The 22,005-nt window shown below is 36.8% G+C and overlaps 1 protein-coding gene across 1 annotated transcript in view; it reads left to right on the top strand.

Moving 5' to 3' along the window:
- Window positions 1-5,021: 5,021 nt before the first annotated feature.
- SYNJ2BP (synaptojanin 2 binding protein) overlaps window positions 5,022-22,005 on the top strand; it is a 58,484-nt gene continuing 41,500 nt past the window's right edge. Inside the window, exon 1 of the mRNA XM_012809883.2 lies at window positions 5,022-5,213. Within this exon, the coding sequence (XP_012665337.1) occupies window positions 5,150-5,213 (64 nt within the window). The 5' untranslated portion in view covers window positions 5,022-5,149. The remainder of the gene's footprint in view (window positions 5,214-22,005) is intronic.

A 22,005-nucleotide genomic window follows, 5' to 3' on the forward strand; every position in this document is an offset into this window, starting at 1 on the left:
CCTTGGGTGTATGTGGCTGGTGCCTTAGCCACTTGAGCCACAGGCACCTAGCCAATAGCTGGAGATTTTAACACCCCTTTGACAGTTTTGGATAGATCCTCCAAGAAGAAACTAAACAAGGAAATATTAGACTTAAACCTGACCCTAGAACAAATGGACTTTACAGACCTCTTCAGAACATTTCACCCTAGCAAAACAGAATATACAGTCTGCTCATCAGCCCGTGGATCATCCTCCAAAACAGATCATATCCTAGGACACAAGTCTAACCTCAGCAAATTTAAAAGTATAGAAATTATTCCTCGTATCTTCTCAGATCACCATGGAATAAAAGTTGAACTCAATAGCAACAGGAATCTTCATATTCAAACAAAGTCATGGAAGCTAAATAATCTTAAGATGACTGATAGCTGTGTCAAAGATGAGATTAAGAAGGAAATCACCAAATTTCTGGAACTACATGAAAAAGAAGACACAATTTATCGAAACCTGTGGGATACTGCAAAGGCAGTCCTAAGAGGGAAATTTATAGCTTTGGAAGTCTTCATCAAGAAAACAGAAAGAGAGGAAGCCAACAACTTAATGAATCATCTAAAGCAACTGGACAAGGAAGAACCCAGCAGAAGATAAGAAATAACTAAAATTAGGGCAGAATTAAATGAAATTGAAAACAAAAGAATCATTCAGAAGATCAATAAAACAAAAAGTTGGATTTGTCAAAAGATTAACAACATTGATAAACCTCTGGCCAACCTAACCAGAAATAGAAAAGTAAAATCTCTAATATCATCTATCAGAAATGACAAAGGAGAAATAACAACAGACACTTCAGAAATTTAAAAAAATCCTCAATGATTACTACAAAAATTTCTATTCCTAGAAATGTGAAAGTCTGAAGGAAATGGACCAATACCTGGAAGCATGCTGCCTTCCTAGACTCAACCAGAAAGAATTAGAAATCTTGAATAGACCTATATAAACCACTGATATATAGCATCAACAATACGAAATCTCCCTAAAAAGAAAAGTTCAGGACCAGATGGCTTCACATCCAATTTCTATTAAACCTTTCAAGAGGAACTAGTACCTATATTATAAAAGCATAGAAAAAGAAGGAATACTTCCCAACGCATCCTATGAAGCAAATATCATCCTATTCCATACTCAAACCAGGAAGGAGCCAACAAAGAAAATTATAGACCAATATCATTAATGAATATTGATGCAAAAATGTTCAATAAGATCTTAGCAAATAGAATTCAACAACACATGAAACAACTTATACACCATGATCAAGTTGGTTTTATTCCAGGGTTACAGGGTTGGTTCAACATACACAAATCTATAAATATCATACATCACATCAATAAAATAAAAAACAAAGACCATATGATTCTCTCAATTGACGCAGAAAAAGTCCTTTGTAAAATCTGGCATCCTTTCATTATAGGCTAAAGGCCTATATGCTTCTGGCCAAAAAAGCTGTTTGAGAGAGAGCAGTGAAAAGACTTTGTGCAGGCATACCTGTGAGAAACTGAGGCAGAATCCCATATGGTCAGGTTGGTTGCGGGCATAAAACCCCCCTGACCTAAGGTCAGCATGGTCTGTTGCAGGCATAAAAACCCCCTAACTTAAGGCCCACATGGGAGCAGAAGTTTGCAAACAAGTTTTCTGTATGTCTTAGAAATTTATTAATTATGCCTTGCTTAAAATTAAAGTACCTGCCTCCAAACGCTGAAGCCAACAGGACAGGTATTCAATCCACCTTTCTCCTCCAAGCCTCAGGCTTCATCAGATAAGAACAAAAGAAGGAGGAGCTACTCATAAGATAGTCACAAGATGTTTATTCATGAGATTGATTATGGATTCTAATGAATATTAATGAAGTCATTAATGTACAGTGCACATGTGCAGAGGGATTATAATGAATATTCAATGGACTATATAAGCCAGGAGAGAAAAAAAGAAACTTGTCAAATGCCTGAGAGAGCTGTGAACCCCTTTATTTAAATATACAATTTCAATATGCAAGTCTATTGTCTGTGACATCACTTCTCCATGAGACCCTAACGGCAACATTTCATGATCAGAATTCTCAAGAAAATAGGCATAGAAGGGACATTTCTTAAACTGATAGAGGACACCCACAGCCACTATCATATTGAATGGTATAAAATTGAAAACATTTCCACTCAGGTCAGGAATGAGGCAAGGATTCCCACTGTTTCCACTGCTATTCAACATATTAATGGAAGTCTTAGCCATCGCAATCAGGCAAGAGAAGGTGATCAAGGGTATCCAAATAGGGTCAGAGGAGATCAAACTCTCACTCTTCAAAGATGACATGATCCTATATCTGGAAAATCCCAGGGACTCAACTTCAAAACTCTTAGAAGTGATCAAGGAATACAGCAGCACCTCAGGATCCAAAGTTAATACTTACAAGTCAGTAGTTTTTGTATACGCCAACAACAGCCAAGCTGAAAAAAACAATCAAGGACTCTATTCCTTTTACAATAGTGCCAAAGAAAATGAAATATCTGGGAATTTACCTAACAAAGGATGTGAAAGATCTCTATAAAGAGAACTATGAAACTCTGAGAAAAGAAATAGCTGAAGGTGTTAACAAATGGAAAAACATATCATGCTCCTGGCTGAGTAGAATCAACATTGTTAAAATGTTCATACTACCCTAAGCAATCTACAGATTTAATGCAATCCCTGTTAAAGCACCATTGTCATACTTTAAAAGTACTTGAAAAAAATAGTACTTCGTTTTATATGGAATCAGAAAAAAAAACCCAAATAGCAAATACATTACTCAGAAATAAGAACAAATCAGGAGGTATCACATTACCAGACTTCAGGCTATGCTATAAATATATAGTGATCAAAACAACATGGTATTGGCACAAAAACAGAGCGGTGGATTTATGGAACAGAATAGAGAACCAAGAGATGTACCCAGGTGCTTATCATCATTTGATCTTCAACAAGCCTATAAAAAATATTCAGTGGGGGAAAGACTCCCTATTTAACAAATGGTGCTGGGTGAACTGGCTGGTGACCTGTAGAAGACTGAAACTGGACCCCCACCTTTCACCATTAACAAAAATTGATACTCACTGGATAAAAGATTTAAACTTAAGACATGAAACTATAAAAATACTAGAAGAGAGTAAGGGAAAACACTTGAAGAAATTGTCCTGGGAGAATATTTTTTGAGGAGGATCCCCCTGGGCAATTAAAGCAATGCCAAAAATACATTACTGGGATCTGCTCAAACTAAAAAGCTTTTGCACAGCCAAGTGCACAGCAAGTACAGCAAGCAGACAACCTTCAAAATGGGAGATTTTTACAGGTTATGCTTCTGACAAAGGTCTGATAACAAGAATCTACAGAGAACTTAAACTAATCAATAAGAAAAGAATAGATAACCCCATTTCTATGTGGGCAAGAGACTTGAACAGTAACTTCTCTGATGAGGATAGGCGCATGGCCTACAAACACATAAAGAAATGCTCATCATCCTTAATCATCAGAGAAACGCAAATCAAAACCACTTTGAGATAAGATCTAACTCCAGTAAGATTAGCCCACATCACAAAATCCCAAAACTACAGATGTTGGCATGGATGCGGAAAGAAGCTTCTACACTGCTGGTGGGAATGCAAACTAATATGACCTTTTTGGAAAGAAGTTTGGGGAACACTCAAGGAACTGAAAGTAGACCTACCATTCCATCCTGCAATTCCTCTACTAGGTATATACCACCCAGATGATCAAAAATTATTTTACAACAAAGACATTTGCACCAGTATGTTTATTGCAGCCCAATTCATAATAGCCAAGACATGGAAACATCCCAAGTGCCCATCGACCCATGAATGGTTTAACAAATTGTAGTATATGTACACCATGGAATGCTATGCAGCCATAAAAAAGATGGAGACTTCACATCTTTTACGTTTACCTGGATGGAGCTGGAACATATTTTTCTTAGTAAAGTATCTCAAGAATGAAAAAGAAAGTACCCTATGTACTCAATACTACTATGAAATCAATATATAACCACTTAAACACTCACACAAATGCCAAAACATAACCATAGTCTAGAAAGTAGAAGGGAAGAGGAGAGAGAGGGGAGGGGGAACATGGGAGGAGGGAGGGTATTTTGGGGGACCTCATCTAATGTGCATGATGCAATGGTATGTTTCAAAACTATTAATAAATGAATATAATTGTGATGGATGTGTTACTTAGTTCAATGTAAACATTTCACATTGTATATCGAAGCAGAACCTGAACCCCATAAATGCATCAATGTACAATTATTTAAAAAATAATTTAAAAAAATAAAAGCTAAATTTGCCTCTTCTTAGATACAACCCAAGAATCTTTTTCTTAAGGTCCTGGGATCCAACTCTTTGTAATGTAAATAAATATCAAGATAGTGCCTCCATTTCCCGTAGCAAAGAAGTTAGCCTAAGTACCTTGTTCCAAACTGCAAGTATCTGCTTGCCACAGAGATGAGAAGTTTTACTTTTTCTCTGAATAAAGGTAATTAACGAACACAGCTACTCAACAGCTGAATTACAAATAAATGAGTAGCAAACGGTGTTGTCATCCTTTCTTACATTAGAATATGTATGTAACAGACTGTATCTGCTTGGACATATAAAAAGTGACATTTTTGTCTCTCTTTACACTCTCATTAGTGGACTGCCTGTCATGCCCATCCCAGTCTGGTTATAGAATATACATTTTTTTTCTTTTCTACATTTGTGGAGATTTACCGAAATGGCCAGAGACTTTTTTAATTTTTCCTCGACAATATCAATTTATTTGTGTTCCCTGCTGTTACTAGCCTCCCCCACCTTCACCTCCCCACCTGCCTTTAGTGGCAAATTTGAATGGTAACTTGTTCCCTGTTCACCTGCTACTTTGCTTTGAGAACGGGGAGAGAAACTGCAACCCGCAGGCGCGGGGACCACGACTCCCAGAGCTCCCCGCGCCCGACGTCCTCTTCCGGTCTGGAGGCTCCGGAAACCGAAAGTGCTGTGCTTCCGGCGCAGCGCGGAGATTGATTCACCTTCACCTGTGTGGAACCCCAGTTGACCCCAGTAGGACGCCGGGCGGCCGGTAAAACATGAACGGAAGAGTGGATTATTTGGTCACTGAGGAAGAGATCAATCTTACCAGAGGACCCTCAGGTATGTGCGAGCGGGGAGTTAGGGGACTTGCGGTTGTAACTGTGGACACCCTTCTGCTGAGCCACATTGACCTGGCCTTGGAATGAGCAGGCCCCAAGCTGGAGTTTTCCTGTAGCGCTTTTGAGTACTTAGAATTTGTTGGTATCCATCATATTTTGAGGAGCCCCTAGTGCAGTCGGATTAACACACATTTATAGTCAGGAAGGGTTTCTTTCTGCTAATGGTGCTAGAAAAGCCTGGAAAAACAATCCGCTTTAAAGTCAGCATACGGTGGACACCACACCCTTCGGTTGCCTGCTCAATCCCTGGTCCTATGAGGGACCGTTTAGTAAAAGTGGGGGCATAAACGGTGCGGAGTCTGAATGCATAACTGTTTCCTGGAGGTAAGATCTCTCCCTCTCTCTTTTTTTTCTGGGAAATTCAAAACGTTAAAATGTTAATTCTTAGATCCCATCTCAAGGGATTTGGATTCAAAACGGGTTTTTATTTTTTATTTATCACGAGATTCTGATATAACCAAAACCTCACCCCTTCACTTAACCCCTGCTGTCCTATTCCTTGACGATTTTCACTAAACTGGGCTCTTGACGTTAGTACACACTGCCTGCTTTGAACTTTGTTGGCTTTCCTTTACAGCTGTTCATCAATTAAAAACTTTACCTGTGAAATTAAACTACCTACGTCTAAATCTAATATCTAACCTCTACTAGTTCTATGATATTTATTAAGCTGATGTAAGCCTTAGTTTATCATCTGTAAAATGGGGATGGTTATACAATACACTTCATAGAGATATGAGAAGGTAATGAATTTATCTGTGTAAAATATTTAGAACATTGCCTGACACACCATAAGCGATATGTGTTTGCAATGATTGTTATTGTTAATGGATGAATGGCAAGACTGACATACAGTAAGTCCTGCTGAATTCTGTATTCTAAGAATGTCTAATAAGTAATCAAGTATTATGAGCTCTATCTCTGAAATATTTCTGAATTTTTCCACCTCCTTTGTGTTCCCATCACCACTGCCTAAACAGTTCGTCACCTTTTGTCATCTGCAATTTTACTATAGCTTAATCATCACTGATAGGTTATTCTTTATAAAATATGGCTTTTCAAATTATCCATACTTTGTGTTTTCCTTTCTGTTATAAAATATTGAAAGTTGGTTTTATTTATGAGAATATGACTTAATTGTTAATCTTTGTGAATTAGTGTCATGCTCTCCATATTAGCTGCTAAACTTTGTTAAAGGCTAATTCAGATTGCCCAAGTTTTTTGTATTCATTTTTTTTTCTTTCTTATATAAATTTCACTTTCTCACATACTTTAACAATTTCTTTTTTTCTTTTTGCAGTTTTTGGCCGGGGCTGGGTTTGAACCCAGGACCTCCAGTATATGAGGCTGGCGCCCTACTCCTTTGAGCCACAGGCACCAGCCCGTCACATTCTTAATATTTATTGACTTTAATGCTAATAGGGAAGTTATTTTTAAACTAAAATCTGTTTTTCTGTACTTTTCACGGACTTGTTCTTTTCTTAGGGCCAACTATAACAGTGCTCCTTCCTTTTCTGATAGCTCTGTGAGTTTTTAAAGGCGTCTAGTTGTACTTCAGTTCTGCCTCTTCCTTCTTTAGCTTAAATATCCCCAGTTATTGTATTACCTCTTGTGATGTTGTTTGAGGTTGATTTTTTCCTTTGCTTAAGAATTTAATGTATTTTGATATCGTCCTTTCACTGTGGCAACTATGGTGTTTCCAGAGTATCCTCATCAGAAAAGAACAGAACCCTGATACTATCTTTCTTGTTATAACACTAAATATTTTTAAAATTCACTATAATACTACTTCATCTTTGTTAGCATTGACTTAACAGTGTTGCCTACTGTTCAGCTCACCTTGATTCACTAACATTTCTAAGCCGGTTGGTCTTACAGACTTAAAGTTCCTAGTATTAGGGTTTTTCTAAAACACTGGCATTCTGGCAAACTTCACAGGACTAATTAAGAGAAATGCTTATATCCAGATAAGGTATTTCACCCAAAAGTGGTTTAATTTCTGTATTGTGTATGTATTTATCCAGAATGAATAGATGTATTCACTAAGTCACTTCTTGAATTTTTCTAAGCATTTTCATGTCTTAATTATATAAGTCAATGAATTTACTTGGAAAGTGGAGCCACAAATTTAGGATTGAAATTGGATTAAAAACAGTCATTTGAAATTTGATTGGTTCAGTGAACAAGGAATGATTTCAAGTTGTTCCTGAATATCACTCCCCATAGCTGGTTTCCTGGTATGTGATACTCTGGATCTCTGAGTTTAATTCAGCTTTTCTTCAGGGCTGATATCATAAAAATATATAGGGAAGAAATCAATTATCACCACTGGAAATGTTTACAGAATTTTGGTAGTCCCATAGGAATTTTTCTTTCTATAGAAGAAATATGAAAAGACTGCTAAGTATGCATTTCTTTTTGTAGGCAGCATTGTCATTTTTTGCCTTTATAGGTTAGTCAGGTAAATGCAAGAATGTGTGTACTGTTGGCCTTTTGGGCTAGCATTCTGTCAAGAACAAGAAGTCTTGGCTATTTCCAGTGTTTGGGCTCCAGATATAAAGCAGATGAATGTGTTCTCCCTAAATCTGCTTCCTGCAAGGGAAATAATGCAATTTGGGAAAATTATGGTAATAAAGTGAGGAGGCAACAAGAAGCTTGACATATAGCTTGGCATCTCTCTTGTGTCTACTTTTTCAGCTGTATAAGGAGAGAGAATGGGCTAGATGACTTTAGAGGTCCTTCTACTTACAAGAGTTTATGATTCTTTGGTCTACTCCACATGTTATTTTATGGTTCCTATTTTGGACTAATTAATTGTTTTAGTCCATTTTGTATTGCTATAAAGGAATACTTGAGCCTGGGTAATTTATAAAGAAAAGGAGGTTTATTTATCTCATGGTTCTGGGGGCTGTACAAGAAGGATGACATCAGTATCTGCTTCTGGTGAAGGCCTCAGGAAGCTTTTACTTACCACAGAAGACAAAGGGAGAGTAGGCATGTCCTTTGCAGAGAGAAGGAGCAAGGGAGTCAAGAGCATTTGCCCAGGTTCTTTTAAACAACCAGCTCTCGTATAAATTATTATTGTCATTATTATTATTATTATTTTGAGATAGAGCCTTAAGCTGTCCCCCTGGGTAGAGTGCTGTGGCATCATAGCTCACAGCAATGTCCAACTCCTGGGCTCAAGCAATTCTCCTGTCTCCCCCTCCCAGGTAGCTGGGACTACAGGTGCTAGCCACAGTGCCTAGCTATTTTTTGGTTGCAGCCGTCATTGTTGTTTGTCGGACCAGGCTGGATTCGAACCCGCCAGCTCCGGTGTATATGGCTGGCCCCTTAGCTGCTTGAGTCACAGGCACTGAGCCCTCTTGTGTAAATTAATAAAACAAAAACTCTTATTACCATGGAGAGGACACCAAGCTGTTTATAAGGGATCTGCCCCCATGACCCAAATACTCCCACTAGGCCCCATCTCTAACTTTGCAGATCAATTGCAATATAAGATTTGGAGGGGACAAATGTCGAAACTATACATGTATCACTGAATGAGCTGAAGAATTTCAGAGGCAGTGGTCAAAAATCTCAAATACTTTTAAAGGTTGGACAGTTCACCTTTTATTCTTTATGGAATGCTGTCTATTCTTTCAATGGGAGTATAGCTTAATTATACTCTGTAAGGCTGTCACTTGTCTTTTATCAAATTGAGAGCCTGATAATGAGTGTTAAGACTTAAGTTACTTTAAAAAGTGTGCCAGGACTCTAATAATAGCTGTACCAGGTAGAGATTAGCCATAAAACGACTCCATTGTACTTTGGATACCTGTCTGTAGGCCTGAGGCCTTAAGAGGTTTCAGTAAGTTACTCCTGTTGCATCATCTTTAAAGAGGGATGAGAATCTCTTTTCTTTTTCTAAAGACCTTGCAAAGAATGACATATTTATACAGTGTTTTAGCAATGAATAATTAAGGCAGTTTTGTCTTTCTGGCAATATGCTAGTTACTTTATATGTGTAAACATTAACTCATTTAATCTTCACAGCACCCCTGAGTGGTAGGTGTTTAGTCCACATTATTAGATGAAGAAATTGTCCCAAAGAGGTTAAAGACTTGCCCAAGTTTGAATGCCAGTAAGTTTCAAAGGATTTTAACCCAGGTCTATTAATTTTACTACACCATAAACTACCTCCCACTATAGGTGTTATGCTTAAGAAGTTGACTGCTTTTCCGTGACCTTTAATTTGTTATATCACACCTTATTCCCTGAAGGATTTGAGGCATATTAGATGACTAACACAATCTACAGTGGAAAGTTTTTATAGTTTGCTGTTAGAGTTGAGGGCATATTAAGGTGAGAATCTGAAAACAAAAAGCCCCATTAAGTCCAAGCATTTAAGCCTTTTCAGACTTGTGTACTTTAAGCTCAACCCTGAGACTCTTGCTAACAGTTTTCTGATTTATTCCTTCCTTCATGTATCAAATATATCTGAGACTAAAGTGCTATATCCTTACCCTATTCTCTCTTGATTACAAGAAATCTATCCCTTTGTGGAATTTACAGTCTAGTAGACACATGATGGTCTTATATGAAAGCTAAATCTCAGAGCAAAGATGCAGATGTTTAGGTAGTATGATGAGCATATACATATATGTTAGTGGGAGGGCATGGAAATTCGGAAGAGAGCCTTTGCTAGAAACGTTCAAGGAATGGAACCACTGCTAAGGACCAGAGTAGTCAATTAAAAGGAGGTAGAACTTAATGTTTGTCTTGTAGAATGGACAAGCCTTTGGCTAGAGCCAGGTTCAGGGATGGGTAAAGCCTAAACAGAAATAGAAGAAAATAAATAAAGCATATTTTGAGGTCAGTGAGTAAACCAACCTGGATAGAAGGGAAGTTTCATTTAGGAGACTGAAAGGCTAAGAGGTTGCTAAAGATAGGTAGAGATTGAATTATGGAGAGTCTTCACTGTTAATGTGGAAATTTAACCTTTCTCTAAGGTTCCATCTTGATTTGTTCCTCTTCCTTTTCTTATGCAGAATAGATGCTTCCTTATTATCAATACCATTTATAGATTGCTAAACACTTTATTTTGGCTCCTCTTTAGAAGGAAGAGATGAAATGGTTATTGTTTCCATTTTACAAATGAGGAAGCCTTAACGTTTTCATGGCACAACTCTGTAAATGGCAGATTTAGGATTTTCATCCTCTGTGTGATAATAATCAAAGCTGTGAACCACCATAGAAAATTTTTTTCCATTTGCTTTCTCACTTGTGTCTCTTCCTCCCTCTATCTACTTCACTCCTCTGAGTTAAAGAATATATATTTTATTTCTTATTTTCCTATACTTTGTTCAGTGCCCAACAAAGTGGTAAGTAAATGTTCATGAAATGACTGGGCAGAATAATATAATAGAATGTTTTTAAATAAAGAGAACTAGTAAGTTTTTTCAGCATCAAAAAGTCTTAAACAAGGTTTTCCACTAAGTACAATTTGAGAGAGAGTAAAGTTGGACAGTTACATTGGATAGTAAACTGGCTAAAATACAAGACAGAGAGAGAAGTAATAATGGAAAACCCATGGTACAAGTCTCTTAAAGATTTCTTCAAGAATCAGTCTAAAGATCTTTTCAAAACTATACTTAAGAATGTATAAAGTAATATATCTAGGGATTACTTTGGGAAAATAGAAAAGCAAGCTGATAGATGTTCAACTATAGAAACATTTTGTGAAGCCATGTGAGGGAGAAAAATGGCCAATGACTATATTTGAATAAATGCAAAATTATTTATTGAGGGAAAATATCCAAACTATACTTAGATAGAATCAGAACTGTTGGTTTCAGAAGATTCAAAATGAAACTATTTTTAAAAAATTATTTAGTGTTTTCTATGTGCATGTACTATGATGGAGACTAGAATCATGGAGACTAGAATAAAAAATAAGAAATTATCCCTGTTTTTAAGAATTTTACTGTTCAGTCAAAGGGTGATTATAATAGGCATTGCTCTAAGTACCCTCAAGAGGTACTATAACCAAAGGGCTATAGACTTTGATAAGGTATCTATTTCAGGGCAGCACCTGTGGCTCAGTGGGTAGGGCGCTGGCCCCATATACCAAAGGTGGCGGGTTCAAACCTGGCCCCGGCCAAACTGCAACAAAAAAATAACTGGGTGTTGTGGTGGGCACCTGTAGTCCCAGCTACTCGGGAGGCTGAGGCAAGAGAATTACCTAAGTCCAAGAGCTGACGGTTGCTGTGAGCTATGATGCTACGGCACTCTACCAAGGGCGACAAAGTGAGGCTCTGTGTCTAAAACAAAACAAAACAAAACATAGATATCTATTTCATATAGATGCAGGCTCAGTGGACCAGTGTAGAGAAAAGACCCAACAAACTATTAAATGCCTTTAGAAAGTGTTATGGAAACAAATTAGATAATGTTATTCTCTTGTATAGAACTATGGATATTTCAGTGCAGAACCAAATAAATGACTGAGGCAAAAATGTCAAATCAGTGGAGGTTTTTTAAGCTAAGATGTTGAGAATGCACCTGGGAAAAATGCAGACAAGCTGTGGCTGTTTTTCCAAGGGTCAAGTTCAGCATTTTAAAGGCATACAGACAGAAGGAAAAAGGTGGTGGTGGGGTGTTGGAAAGGGACACAGTCTGATGAGGTAGTGGTTGCATTCTTGTGAGGCCCAAGAAATCTTATTTTCTTCACTCCCTTATTTTTTACATAAAATTAGGGAGTGAAGGAACCATCAGTTATGTTCCTGGGTGGTAGAAGAATGTCTGATTCTGTCTTGTCTCCAGTTCTGTTAGTTGTAAGAATTCATTATTAAGTGTGGAATGGAACAGGTTTTAATTGTAGGCACTGGATGTAGGTATAATTTGCATGCCCTTGCTTACAGAGGTTAGCAAGAAATTTCCTTACTAAATAGATCTTTGGGACCAGTTCTTCACAGGTCCTGAGGCTTTTACCTTCTCTTTTGCATAGGAGATGGGATGGCTCTGAGATTTTGGTTTTCTTTTTACACCAGTAGCATGGTCTCTTTCAGCATTTGCCTTTACTATGTACATTTTACCATATGTCAGGCAAGAAATAGTAGAGTAAGAGAAAGTTGGAAAGTGTTGAGGCAATGGGCAATCAATGTCAGATTGAAATATGACACAAAACTGAAGAAATTGAAGCATTTCATTACTGAAAAGGGAACAAATTGGCATGATAACATTTAGTACCTGATCAAGGACTTATTCTAGAGTAAGAAAATCAGGGTGCTTACCTAAGTATTTGAATGAGAAGTTTAAGAATAATAAAAAGAGGTCCCAGGAATATCTTTAGTAGGGTATATTCTTTGTTGTCCCATCAGATGGAGCACCAGTTTGTGGAGGGACTGACTGTAGGCATGGTACTTTTTTTGTTGTTACATCATCTTTCTCTGAATTCTTCAGAGAATTTAATAGTTTTGGATGAAAAGTTGCCTAATGATTTAAGCTCCTTGAGTTGCTCATTTTTATGGAAAAAAAAACAAACCCAAACTATAAAATAATTTAAAGATACTATTCTGAAGCAAACATATGTGACCATGGCTGGGGAGGCATGCCCAAGAAACTTTGTGTAGGTGGTCCCCAAGTGGTTGGGTTACAGTTTTGTTTTATACATTTGGGGGAGACAGAAATTGCAGGTAAAAATCATAAATCAGTACATGGAAGGTATACATTGATATGGTCTGAAAAGATCAGAGGTATACAGGTTATAGGTGTGTTCTTTGACTTATAATTGGTTAAAGAAAAAAAGCTTTGTCTAGGGTGTTCAATCTACTGCACCTGATTATTTGAGGACTATTTTGCTTTAGTGTGGTGTGGGATATCATAAAAGGTATGCCTGGGCCCTTTTTTTCCTTTTGCTCTTTAGCTTTATTTAATGTGGATATAACGTGTGGGCCCAAGGCAACTCTTATTTTTTCGTTTTGCAACGGAGAAGGAAAAAAGGTATGTGCCAGGAAAGGCTTGGAATATTTTAAGATAAGGAGGTCTACTAATCAGAGATAAGTCACTCAGGTGATCTATTAAGCACATTGGCAGTCTATAGTTGAGCTTTGCTCTGTATGGCCTTAGGTCCTATTACGAACTTAGTATCTTATTGTCACGAAGACTCTGTTTTGTCAGTTGTTATAATCTCTGTTTTTAACATTAGTGCTGATCAGTTGTTGTATCTGTACTCCAAATGTCCAGAAACTCGGTTTTAATGTTTTTCTGGGGTGCCTTTGGCCAAGAGGAGGTTTATTCAGTTGACAAGGGCAAGGGGCAGGATTTTATTTTAAGTCACATTCCTTTAAATGCTTCAATTTTGTTTAAATTCACACATATTTATTGAGCAACTACTGTGGGGAAAGCTTCTATGCTAGGCACTGTGGATGCAACAAGGTATTGGGTTTTAATATAATTGCATTGAAGAGAAGTGTTTAATAGCTTGAGTTCAGATCCTAACTCTACCACTAATTAGCTGTTTAACCTGTATAAGTCATCTCACTTTGATACGCTTTGGTTTTCTTAGCTATAAAGTAAGAATATTACTAGAACTTCCTCATGGAGTTACAATTGTTAAATGCTTTTATATTCTGTTAGAAGTACATTTGAGAATTAATTCTGTAGCAGGTACTGTTCTAAGCACTTTACCAAAAAATTACTCATTTAATTTATTTAAAGTACTTGAATGGTTCCTATCATTACTGATGCTGAGTGGGGGAAAAAACTTTAGTCAGATAAGAGTTGACTGATCCAGGAAAGGTAGGGTAACTTGAGTCATGTTAATTTTAGAGACATTGGATTCCTATTTCTGTTTTTTTGTCTTTTTCTTTTGTGCCTTTTTAGGTTTTGCAGAACCTTGCTGGAGGTTCACAGGACACGTTTAACTTTGTTAGATTTCCCCAGAACTAGTAATGTTAGGAATTCTTGACCTACATGTTATTTCTACTGGTATTACTGGTTAATTATAATTGAGCTGTATTTGTACTAGATACTATATTGGCACAGGAGATGTAAAAAAAAATACAAGCTAATTGTTTGGTCTTGCAGGTATTAGTATTGCAATAGATTATCTTTAATATACATAGTGATATTTTCATTAGATATGGAGATAATTCAGATATTCTACTTCTAGAGTCAGTTTCATTAACTTGTGATTTTTTGAAAGACTTTATTTACTTTTCTAAGATACTATAATGATACTATAATATTCCCTTATTCTGGTGGCACCTGTGGCTAAGTGAGTAGGGCCCCGGCCCCATATACCAAGGGTGGTGGGTTCAAAACCAGCCCCGGCCAAACTGCAACAACAAAAAAAAAATAGCCAGGCATTGTGGTGGGAGCCTGTAGTCCCAGCTACTCAGCAGGCTGAGGCAAGAGAATCACCTAAGCCCAAGAGCTGGAGGTTGCTGTGAGCTGTGATGCCATGGCACTCTACTGAGGGCAACAAACTGAGACTCTGTCTCTAAAAAAAAAAAAAAAAAAAAATTCTCTTATTCTTTTAACGTCTTTAGGGTCTATAGTGATTATCTACATTTTAGTTGAAAATTGTGAGATGCATCTAGTGTTGGTAACTTGTACATTCTGGTTTTCTGGTTTAGTCTTGCTTAGTAGTCCTTCAGCTTCATTAATCCTTTCAAAGAACCAACTTTTGACACTTAAATTTTTTTACCACTTTAGTGATTCTGCTCTTATTTTATTTTCTTCTTTCTATGTCCTTTCAGTTTAACTGACTCTTTTTCTAGTTTAAGAAATTCAGATCATTGATATTATAGCTTTTATTTTCTGTTGTGAGCATTTGAAGCTGTAAATTTCCCTCTAAATAATGCTTTAGCTGCATCTCACAATTTTCAACTAAAATGTTTTCTATTTTCCCTTATATCTTTAACACATGTATTATATAGTTTCTAAATATTTAGGGATTAAAAATATCTTATTGCCAATTTTTAATTCAGTTCTGTCTTTTGAAATTTATTAGGTCTTATTTGATTGAGTCTTTATTTAATTTTTTTCTTTTTTGAGACAGAGTATCACTCTGTCACCCTGGGTAGAATGCCATGGCATCATAGCTCATGGTAACCTCAAACTCTTGGGCTTAAGAGATCTTCTTGCCTCAGTTTTTCTATTTTTAGTAGAGACAGGGTCTCACTCTTGCTCAGGCTGATTCCAAGTGCTTGAGCTCAGGTGATCCACTGCCTTAGCCTCCCAGAATGCTAGGATTGCAGGCGTGAGCCACTGGGCCCAGCCTACCAATGAGTTCTAGAACTCCTGAGCTCAAGTGATCCACTCATCTCAGTCTCCCAAAGTGCTAGGATTACAGGCATGAACCACCATACCTAGCCTATTGGATCTTTATTGACCTAGCCTATGGTCAATGTTTGTGAACATTACCTGTGCAGTAGGAAAGAATGTTTATATTATTCTATATGTGTAAATTAGGTCAACTTGGGTCTTAGTATTATTCAAATGTTCTGTATTTTTATTGATTTTTGGTCTACTTTTTCGGTCAGTTGCTGAGAGAGGCGTTGAAATCTATGATTGTCATTTTTTATTTGTTTTTCTCATTTCAGTCTTTGATTTAGAGCTTTCTATCAAAGTTCTACAGGATGTATTCATATTTAGTTATTTTAATGATTTCTTGATGAATCAACCCTTTTTTAAATTATGAAATGTTCTTTTTTGTTTCTTGCAATATTCCTTATCTTTTTTATGATATTAATAGGGGCTACTCTAGCACATAGCATTTGCTTAAGATATCTTTGTCCATTCTTTTTCTTCCAAATTTTTTGATTTGTATTTACCCATGTGCTTTCTTTTTTCCTTCTTTCTTTTTTTTTGGTGGGGGGCAATGTGTTTGGGATCTTCTGGAGAGCAGTGGCACAATTACAGCTCACTGCAATCTTCAACTGCTGGGCTCAAATGATCCTCCTGCCTCAGCTTCCCAAGTAGCTAGGACTACAGGTACATGCTACTATGCCTGACTAATTTTCTAAATTTATTGTACAGATGAGAGTCCTCCTACATTACCCAGGCTGGTTTTGAACTCCTGGGTTCATGCAGTCCTTCTACCTGGGCTTTCCCAAGTGCTGGGATTACAAGCATGAGCCACTGCACCCAGTTCTTTATTTATCCTTGTTCAGAGGGTGCCAAAAAATACACAACATCTGACAGTTAAGTTCATGAGCTTGCTACCATTTGCTTATGTAGGCAGTACTGTACAAACAACTTGGTAAGGTTTCATAACCTTAGTATATCAGTGTCTCACAGTTATGTGTCTCACCCATAACCACAGTATATCAGTTGTTTGTGTGTGTGTGGCAGTGTCTTGCTGAGTGGTGTTCATTATTGTTGTTTTTGTGTGCTTTTGTGAGAATGTAGGAATTTCATCAGAGCAATGAAAAAATATTTGTAAATTTCTTGTTAAACTTGATGAGAGTGGAAATGAAATGAGGGACATGTTAGTCCAAATTTATGGGGATGATGCCATTAAAAATGGCAGTGTACAAATGGATTAAAGGTTTTTCTGAGGGGAGAGAAACATCACTGATAAAGAGAGGTCAGGGAAGCCAGGAACAAGGAGAAGGGATGAAAACATTGCAAAAATTTGTTGAATTGTACATCAAAATCATCAGCTGACAATAGAAGGATAGCAGATCAAGTAAACATCAATAGAGAAACAGGGAAATCTTAACTGAAAATCTTGGCTAACAACTCATAGCTCTTGGATCATGCAAGGTACCACTTTACACAGCACTGTCTGTGAGGAGTATTTAACCAGTAAGAAATAACTGCATTGGGACACCCTCCCTGCTCACCTAATTTAGCACCCAGTGACTTTTTCTGTAACTAAAGATAAAGGAAATATTGAAAGGAAGACATTTTGATGACATTCAGGACATTAAGGGTAATATGATGACACCTTTGATGGCCATACCAAAATTGTTTTAAAGGATGGACTAGGTGCTAGCATCAGTGCCTAGCTTCCCAAAGGCTGTATGTTGAAGGTGACCGTAGTGATATTCAGCAGTAAGGTGTGTGGCACTTTTTCTAGGAATCGTGAACTTAATTGTCAGACCTTTGTATACACATTTTAAGAAAGGGAAGAACTATATTAAAATTGTAATACTCAATATGTACTGATAACAAATGATGTAAAGTCATGTTTGAGCACCTCTTGTAATTGCAAAAATCAGACATGGCATGAGTGTTAGACTTTTAATACAGTTTTATCTATTCTTAAAATGTGCATACTTTTTTGGCACCCTCTATATTTATGAATTCTGGCAGTATCCATTCCTTTATATAAATCTAAGTGTCCATTTAATATAATTTTTCTTTTGACAGAATTTTTTAAAACATTTATGATAGTGCAAGTCTGTTGGGGACAGATTCTTTTAGCTTTTGTTTTTCTGAAAACATATTTATTGTGCCTTATTTTTTGAAACCTATTTTCATTAGATACAGAATTTTTAGTTGACTTTTATTTTCCTTTCTCATTTTAAGGATGTCATCACATTGTATGTCTTGTATAGTTTCTGAGGAGGCCGATTGTCAGTCTTTTTTTTTTTATTTTTTTATTAAGTCATAGCTGTATACATTAATACTATCATGGGGTACAGCAGGTTGTTACTATATACAATTTGGAATACTTTCATCCAACTGGTTAACATATTGTTGTCAGTCTTATCTTTACTCTTTTGTATATTGTGTCCTTTTACTCTCTGGCTACTTTTAAGCTTTTTTTTTTTAACCTGGTTTTGCAAAATGTAATCATGGTATGCCTTGCTGTTGTTTTCATTTGTACATTTCCTGATTGGAATTTTTGGATCTGTTTGTTTATAGTTTTCATAAAAGGAAAGCCAATTGCATTTTTTTTTTTTTTTTTTTGGCCAGGGCCAGGTTTGAACCCACCACCTCTGGTATATGGGGCCAGCACCCTACTCCTTGAGCCACAGGGGCCACCGGCCAGTTGCACCTTTTTTCCCCCTGCCTTGAAACAGAGTATAACTCTGTTGCCCAGGCATGAGTGCCATGATGTCAACTTAGCTAACAACAACCTCAAACTCTTGGGTTCAAGTGATCCTCCTGCTTCAGCCTCCCAGTAGCTGGGACTATAGGCACCTGCCATAACATTCAGCTTTTTTTTTTTCTATTTTTAGTAGAGATGAAGTCTTGCTCTTCCTCAGGCTGGTCTCAAACTCCTGAGCTCAAACGATCTTCCTGCCTCAGCCTCCCAGAGTGCTAGGATTACAGGCATGAGCCTCTTTGCCTCCCTGAGCCAATTGTTGCTTTAGGTGTTTTTCTGAATCTCCTTTCCTCTCCTTTTGGAACTCCAGAAACATACAAGGTGGACATAAAGTGTGTGAACAATTTAAATAGTAAACAAATTTAAATTGCACATGAACTTTCTGTCCACCCTGTATATTAATCTACTTGCTGTTATCTCACATATTACTGTGATTTCCCCCTGTCCCTCCCACAAGCCTTTTTTTGATATGTGATTTATTTTGGATTGATTCTATTGCTGAGTTTTCAAGTTCACTGACCATCTGTGATATCAAATCTGCTGTGTTAATCAAAGTGTATTTTTTCCTCAGATACTGTAGTCTTCAGATCTTTAAGTTCTGTTTTTTAACATGTCTTTTATGTTGCACTCAAACGTTTATAGCAGCTCAATTCAAAATCACAAAGATATGGAAACAACCCATGTTCTGAGCAACCCATGAATGGATTAATTAACTGTGATGTTTATACTATTCAACCATAAAAAGATGGAAATGTTACATCTTTTCTATTTACCTGGATGGATTTGGAGAACATTCTCCTCAGTAATGTATCTCAAGAATGGAAAAGCAAGTGTCCTATGTACTCAATACTATGTTGAAACTAATAGATCAAGAACTACAGGCCCAAAAAGCAGGGAGAGGGGGAGGAGGTTTGGTAAGTTCCCACCTAACAGGTATGATGTAGTGGTATATGGCACTCTACCAGGGTGAAGGACTCAACTGCAACTGGGACAGTACCTTACAAATGCAAACAATGTAACCTAATTTTGTGCACCCTCATATTAATCCAAAAATAAATAACTAAATAATTTTTTAAAATCTTTTGTTTTCATTGTATTTGTCTTCCTTTAATTACTTACACATAATAGCTTTTAAATGTCCCTGTGTGCTATTTACATGCTGTCTTATTTCTGGCTTTGTTTTTATTGACTGGTTTTTCGTCTTAATTTTGGGTCTTGTATTCTTGCTTAGAATGCTGGTAGTCATTAATTAGATTCTGGATATTATAAATGTTATGTTATTGAGTGCTAGCATTTTTTTTTTTCATGAAATTTTGAACTTTGTTTCAGTGGGAAGTTAAATAAGTTGCAGGTCACTTTGGCTTCTTTAAGGCCCATTTTAAGCTTTTTTTAGGGTGGTTTTGAAATAGGATTCGCCCCTACAAGTGAAGTATGACTTATGTGGATATTCACTGTACTTCCAAGTTAATCACTGAGGATTTCCATTTTGGTTATAATTTGGTCTTTCTGGCATTAGTTGACTCTTGAGAATTATTCAGTTTAGAATTTCCTAGTTGTTGCTTGTCTAGTTTGTGGAAGTTATGAACTGCCTAGTACTCAGTAAAGACTAATGGAGCTCTGTGGAGCTCTTTTTTCCCTAAGTTCCTGTTTTCTGAACCCTGTCCTGCAACTTCAAACTCTGATCTCCATTTCTTTAACTCAGTGAGGCTATTAGGCTCTGCTTGGTTCCTTCTCCTTGGCCATGATTCAGAAATTACCTCTACACAGAAAGCTAGAATGATTATAGAGCTACTTTATTTTCCTTCTATCATATATTTTAGCTCTGCACTCCCTTAGCCTGGAAACATTTATTTTGTATATCTGGTCTCCTTTTCTTGGTTTGTTTTATGGTGAGAGGTTAAGTGCTATCCTTGTTCGTTCATCATGGTTGTAACACATAAATTTTTTGGATACATCTTGTTATTTTATATCATTCCATGGATACCTGAGGCTCTATTCTTTTTCTCTTCATTTTTCAAATTTGTGGTTTTTCTACTGATCTGCCCTCAAGTTCTCTGACTTAATTTCTTTGCTCTCAAAGCCTGGCCAATGGATGTTTTATTTCAGTTACTGTACCTTTCATTTTCAGTTTTAATATATTTCCATTTAGTTCCTTCTGTTCACTCATTAGAAATATATTTCACTATAATTATTTTAAAATATAGTGCTTAGCATGTTTACAACAGTTACTTTGTTAAGAACATCTTGACCATATTGAGTTTGTATTGACTGCTTCTCTTCATGATTATCTTGTATTTTTCTGTTGCTTTGAAAGTCTAGTAATTTTTAATCCTATACTGTACATGTACATTGATAAATCATGTTAGTGCATTATAAAAACTATTGTCAGACCTTAGCTTCCTATTTTAAGGTGGGTTTAAATAGGACTTACAGTGGGCTTTATTCTTTATTTTTGAGGCCTGGCCTTTCTAGTATCTCACTTAGATCTGTCTTGGTTTAACAGAGTTAACAAGGCCTTCTCATTAAGGATGAGCCAGAACTCAAATGTCCCAGTGTTACTCATGCTCTATTATCTGCTCAAATCCCAACCCAACCTCTGCGAGGCTGATCTCTCTAGTAAGCCTTGAGTCATCTTACCCTGTATCTATGCAGCCCAGATTGAGCCAAGGACTTGTGGGGACACCCACCTGAACTTCTGGGGTACCTCTCTGCACAGCTTTCTCTTTTCTGGTGTTCTGTAGATTCTAGCTGTATCAGCTTCTTGAAATTAATTGTGCTTCCTCAGCTCAGCAGGATTTATGCTATGCTTGGACTCCTGCTCATTGACAGCAGTTGAGAAAATGTTCTCAGAAACCTTGAGAACATGATGCTTGTGGGGCTGACCCCATAAGTTTTTATTCTATCAGGAATTGTAGTACAATGCCTAAAAAACAGATTCCTCATATATTGAGTTTTATGCTTGTTTATAGCAGAAAGGTTAGTCTACTACTGTTTACTTCATCTTACCCATATACAGAACTGTTTCATTTTTAGTATCATCTTTTTATTCAAAAATGATAAGATGATAAGCAGATTTGGGCCTGCTCTTTGCATGTACTTCTATGCAAATAACATATTGAATATATGGCTATTTTCATTCCAGTAAATTTAAAGCCATCATTATTTTTTCATTGTTTTGTCTTTGTAAGATGTAAACATTTGTGCTAAAATACCTTATACAACTGTTGCTGCTGATCCCACATTTCATCACCCTAAAAGGAAACCTCGTACTCACTAAGCAGTTTCTCCCCATTCCCCTTCCCTGGAACCACTAGGAGGCACTAGTCTGCTTTCTGTTTCTATAGATTTGCCTCTTATAGATATTTCATATAAATGGAATTATGCAATATATGGACTTTTCTGTTGCTTTCATGTAGCATAATGTTTTCAAGGCTTATCCATGTTGTACCATGCATCATTATCTTCATTTCCCTTTATGGCTAAATAATATACTATGTTTTGTTTATGTATTCAGCAGTTGGTAGATATTTGGGTTGTTTCCATATTTTAGCTATTGTGAATGGGGTCACTATGAACAGTCATATGTGAGTTTTTAACACTTTTAGTTCTTTTGGGTGGAATTGCTAGATTGTATGGTAATCCTTATTTAACTTACTGAGGAACTTCCATCTGTTCCTACAGCAGCTGC

The sequence above is a fragment of the Otolemur garnettii genome, unplaced genomic scaffold (genome assembly GCF_000181295.1).
Source record: "Otolemur garnettii isolate 467f Iridium unplaced genomic scaffold, OtoGar3 scaffold00115, whole genome shotgun sequence".
In the NCBI taxonomy this organism is placed as follows: domain Eukaryota; kingdom Metazoa; phylum Chordata; class Mammalia; order Primates; family Galagidae; genus Otolemur; species Otolemur garnettii.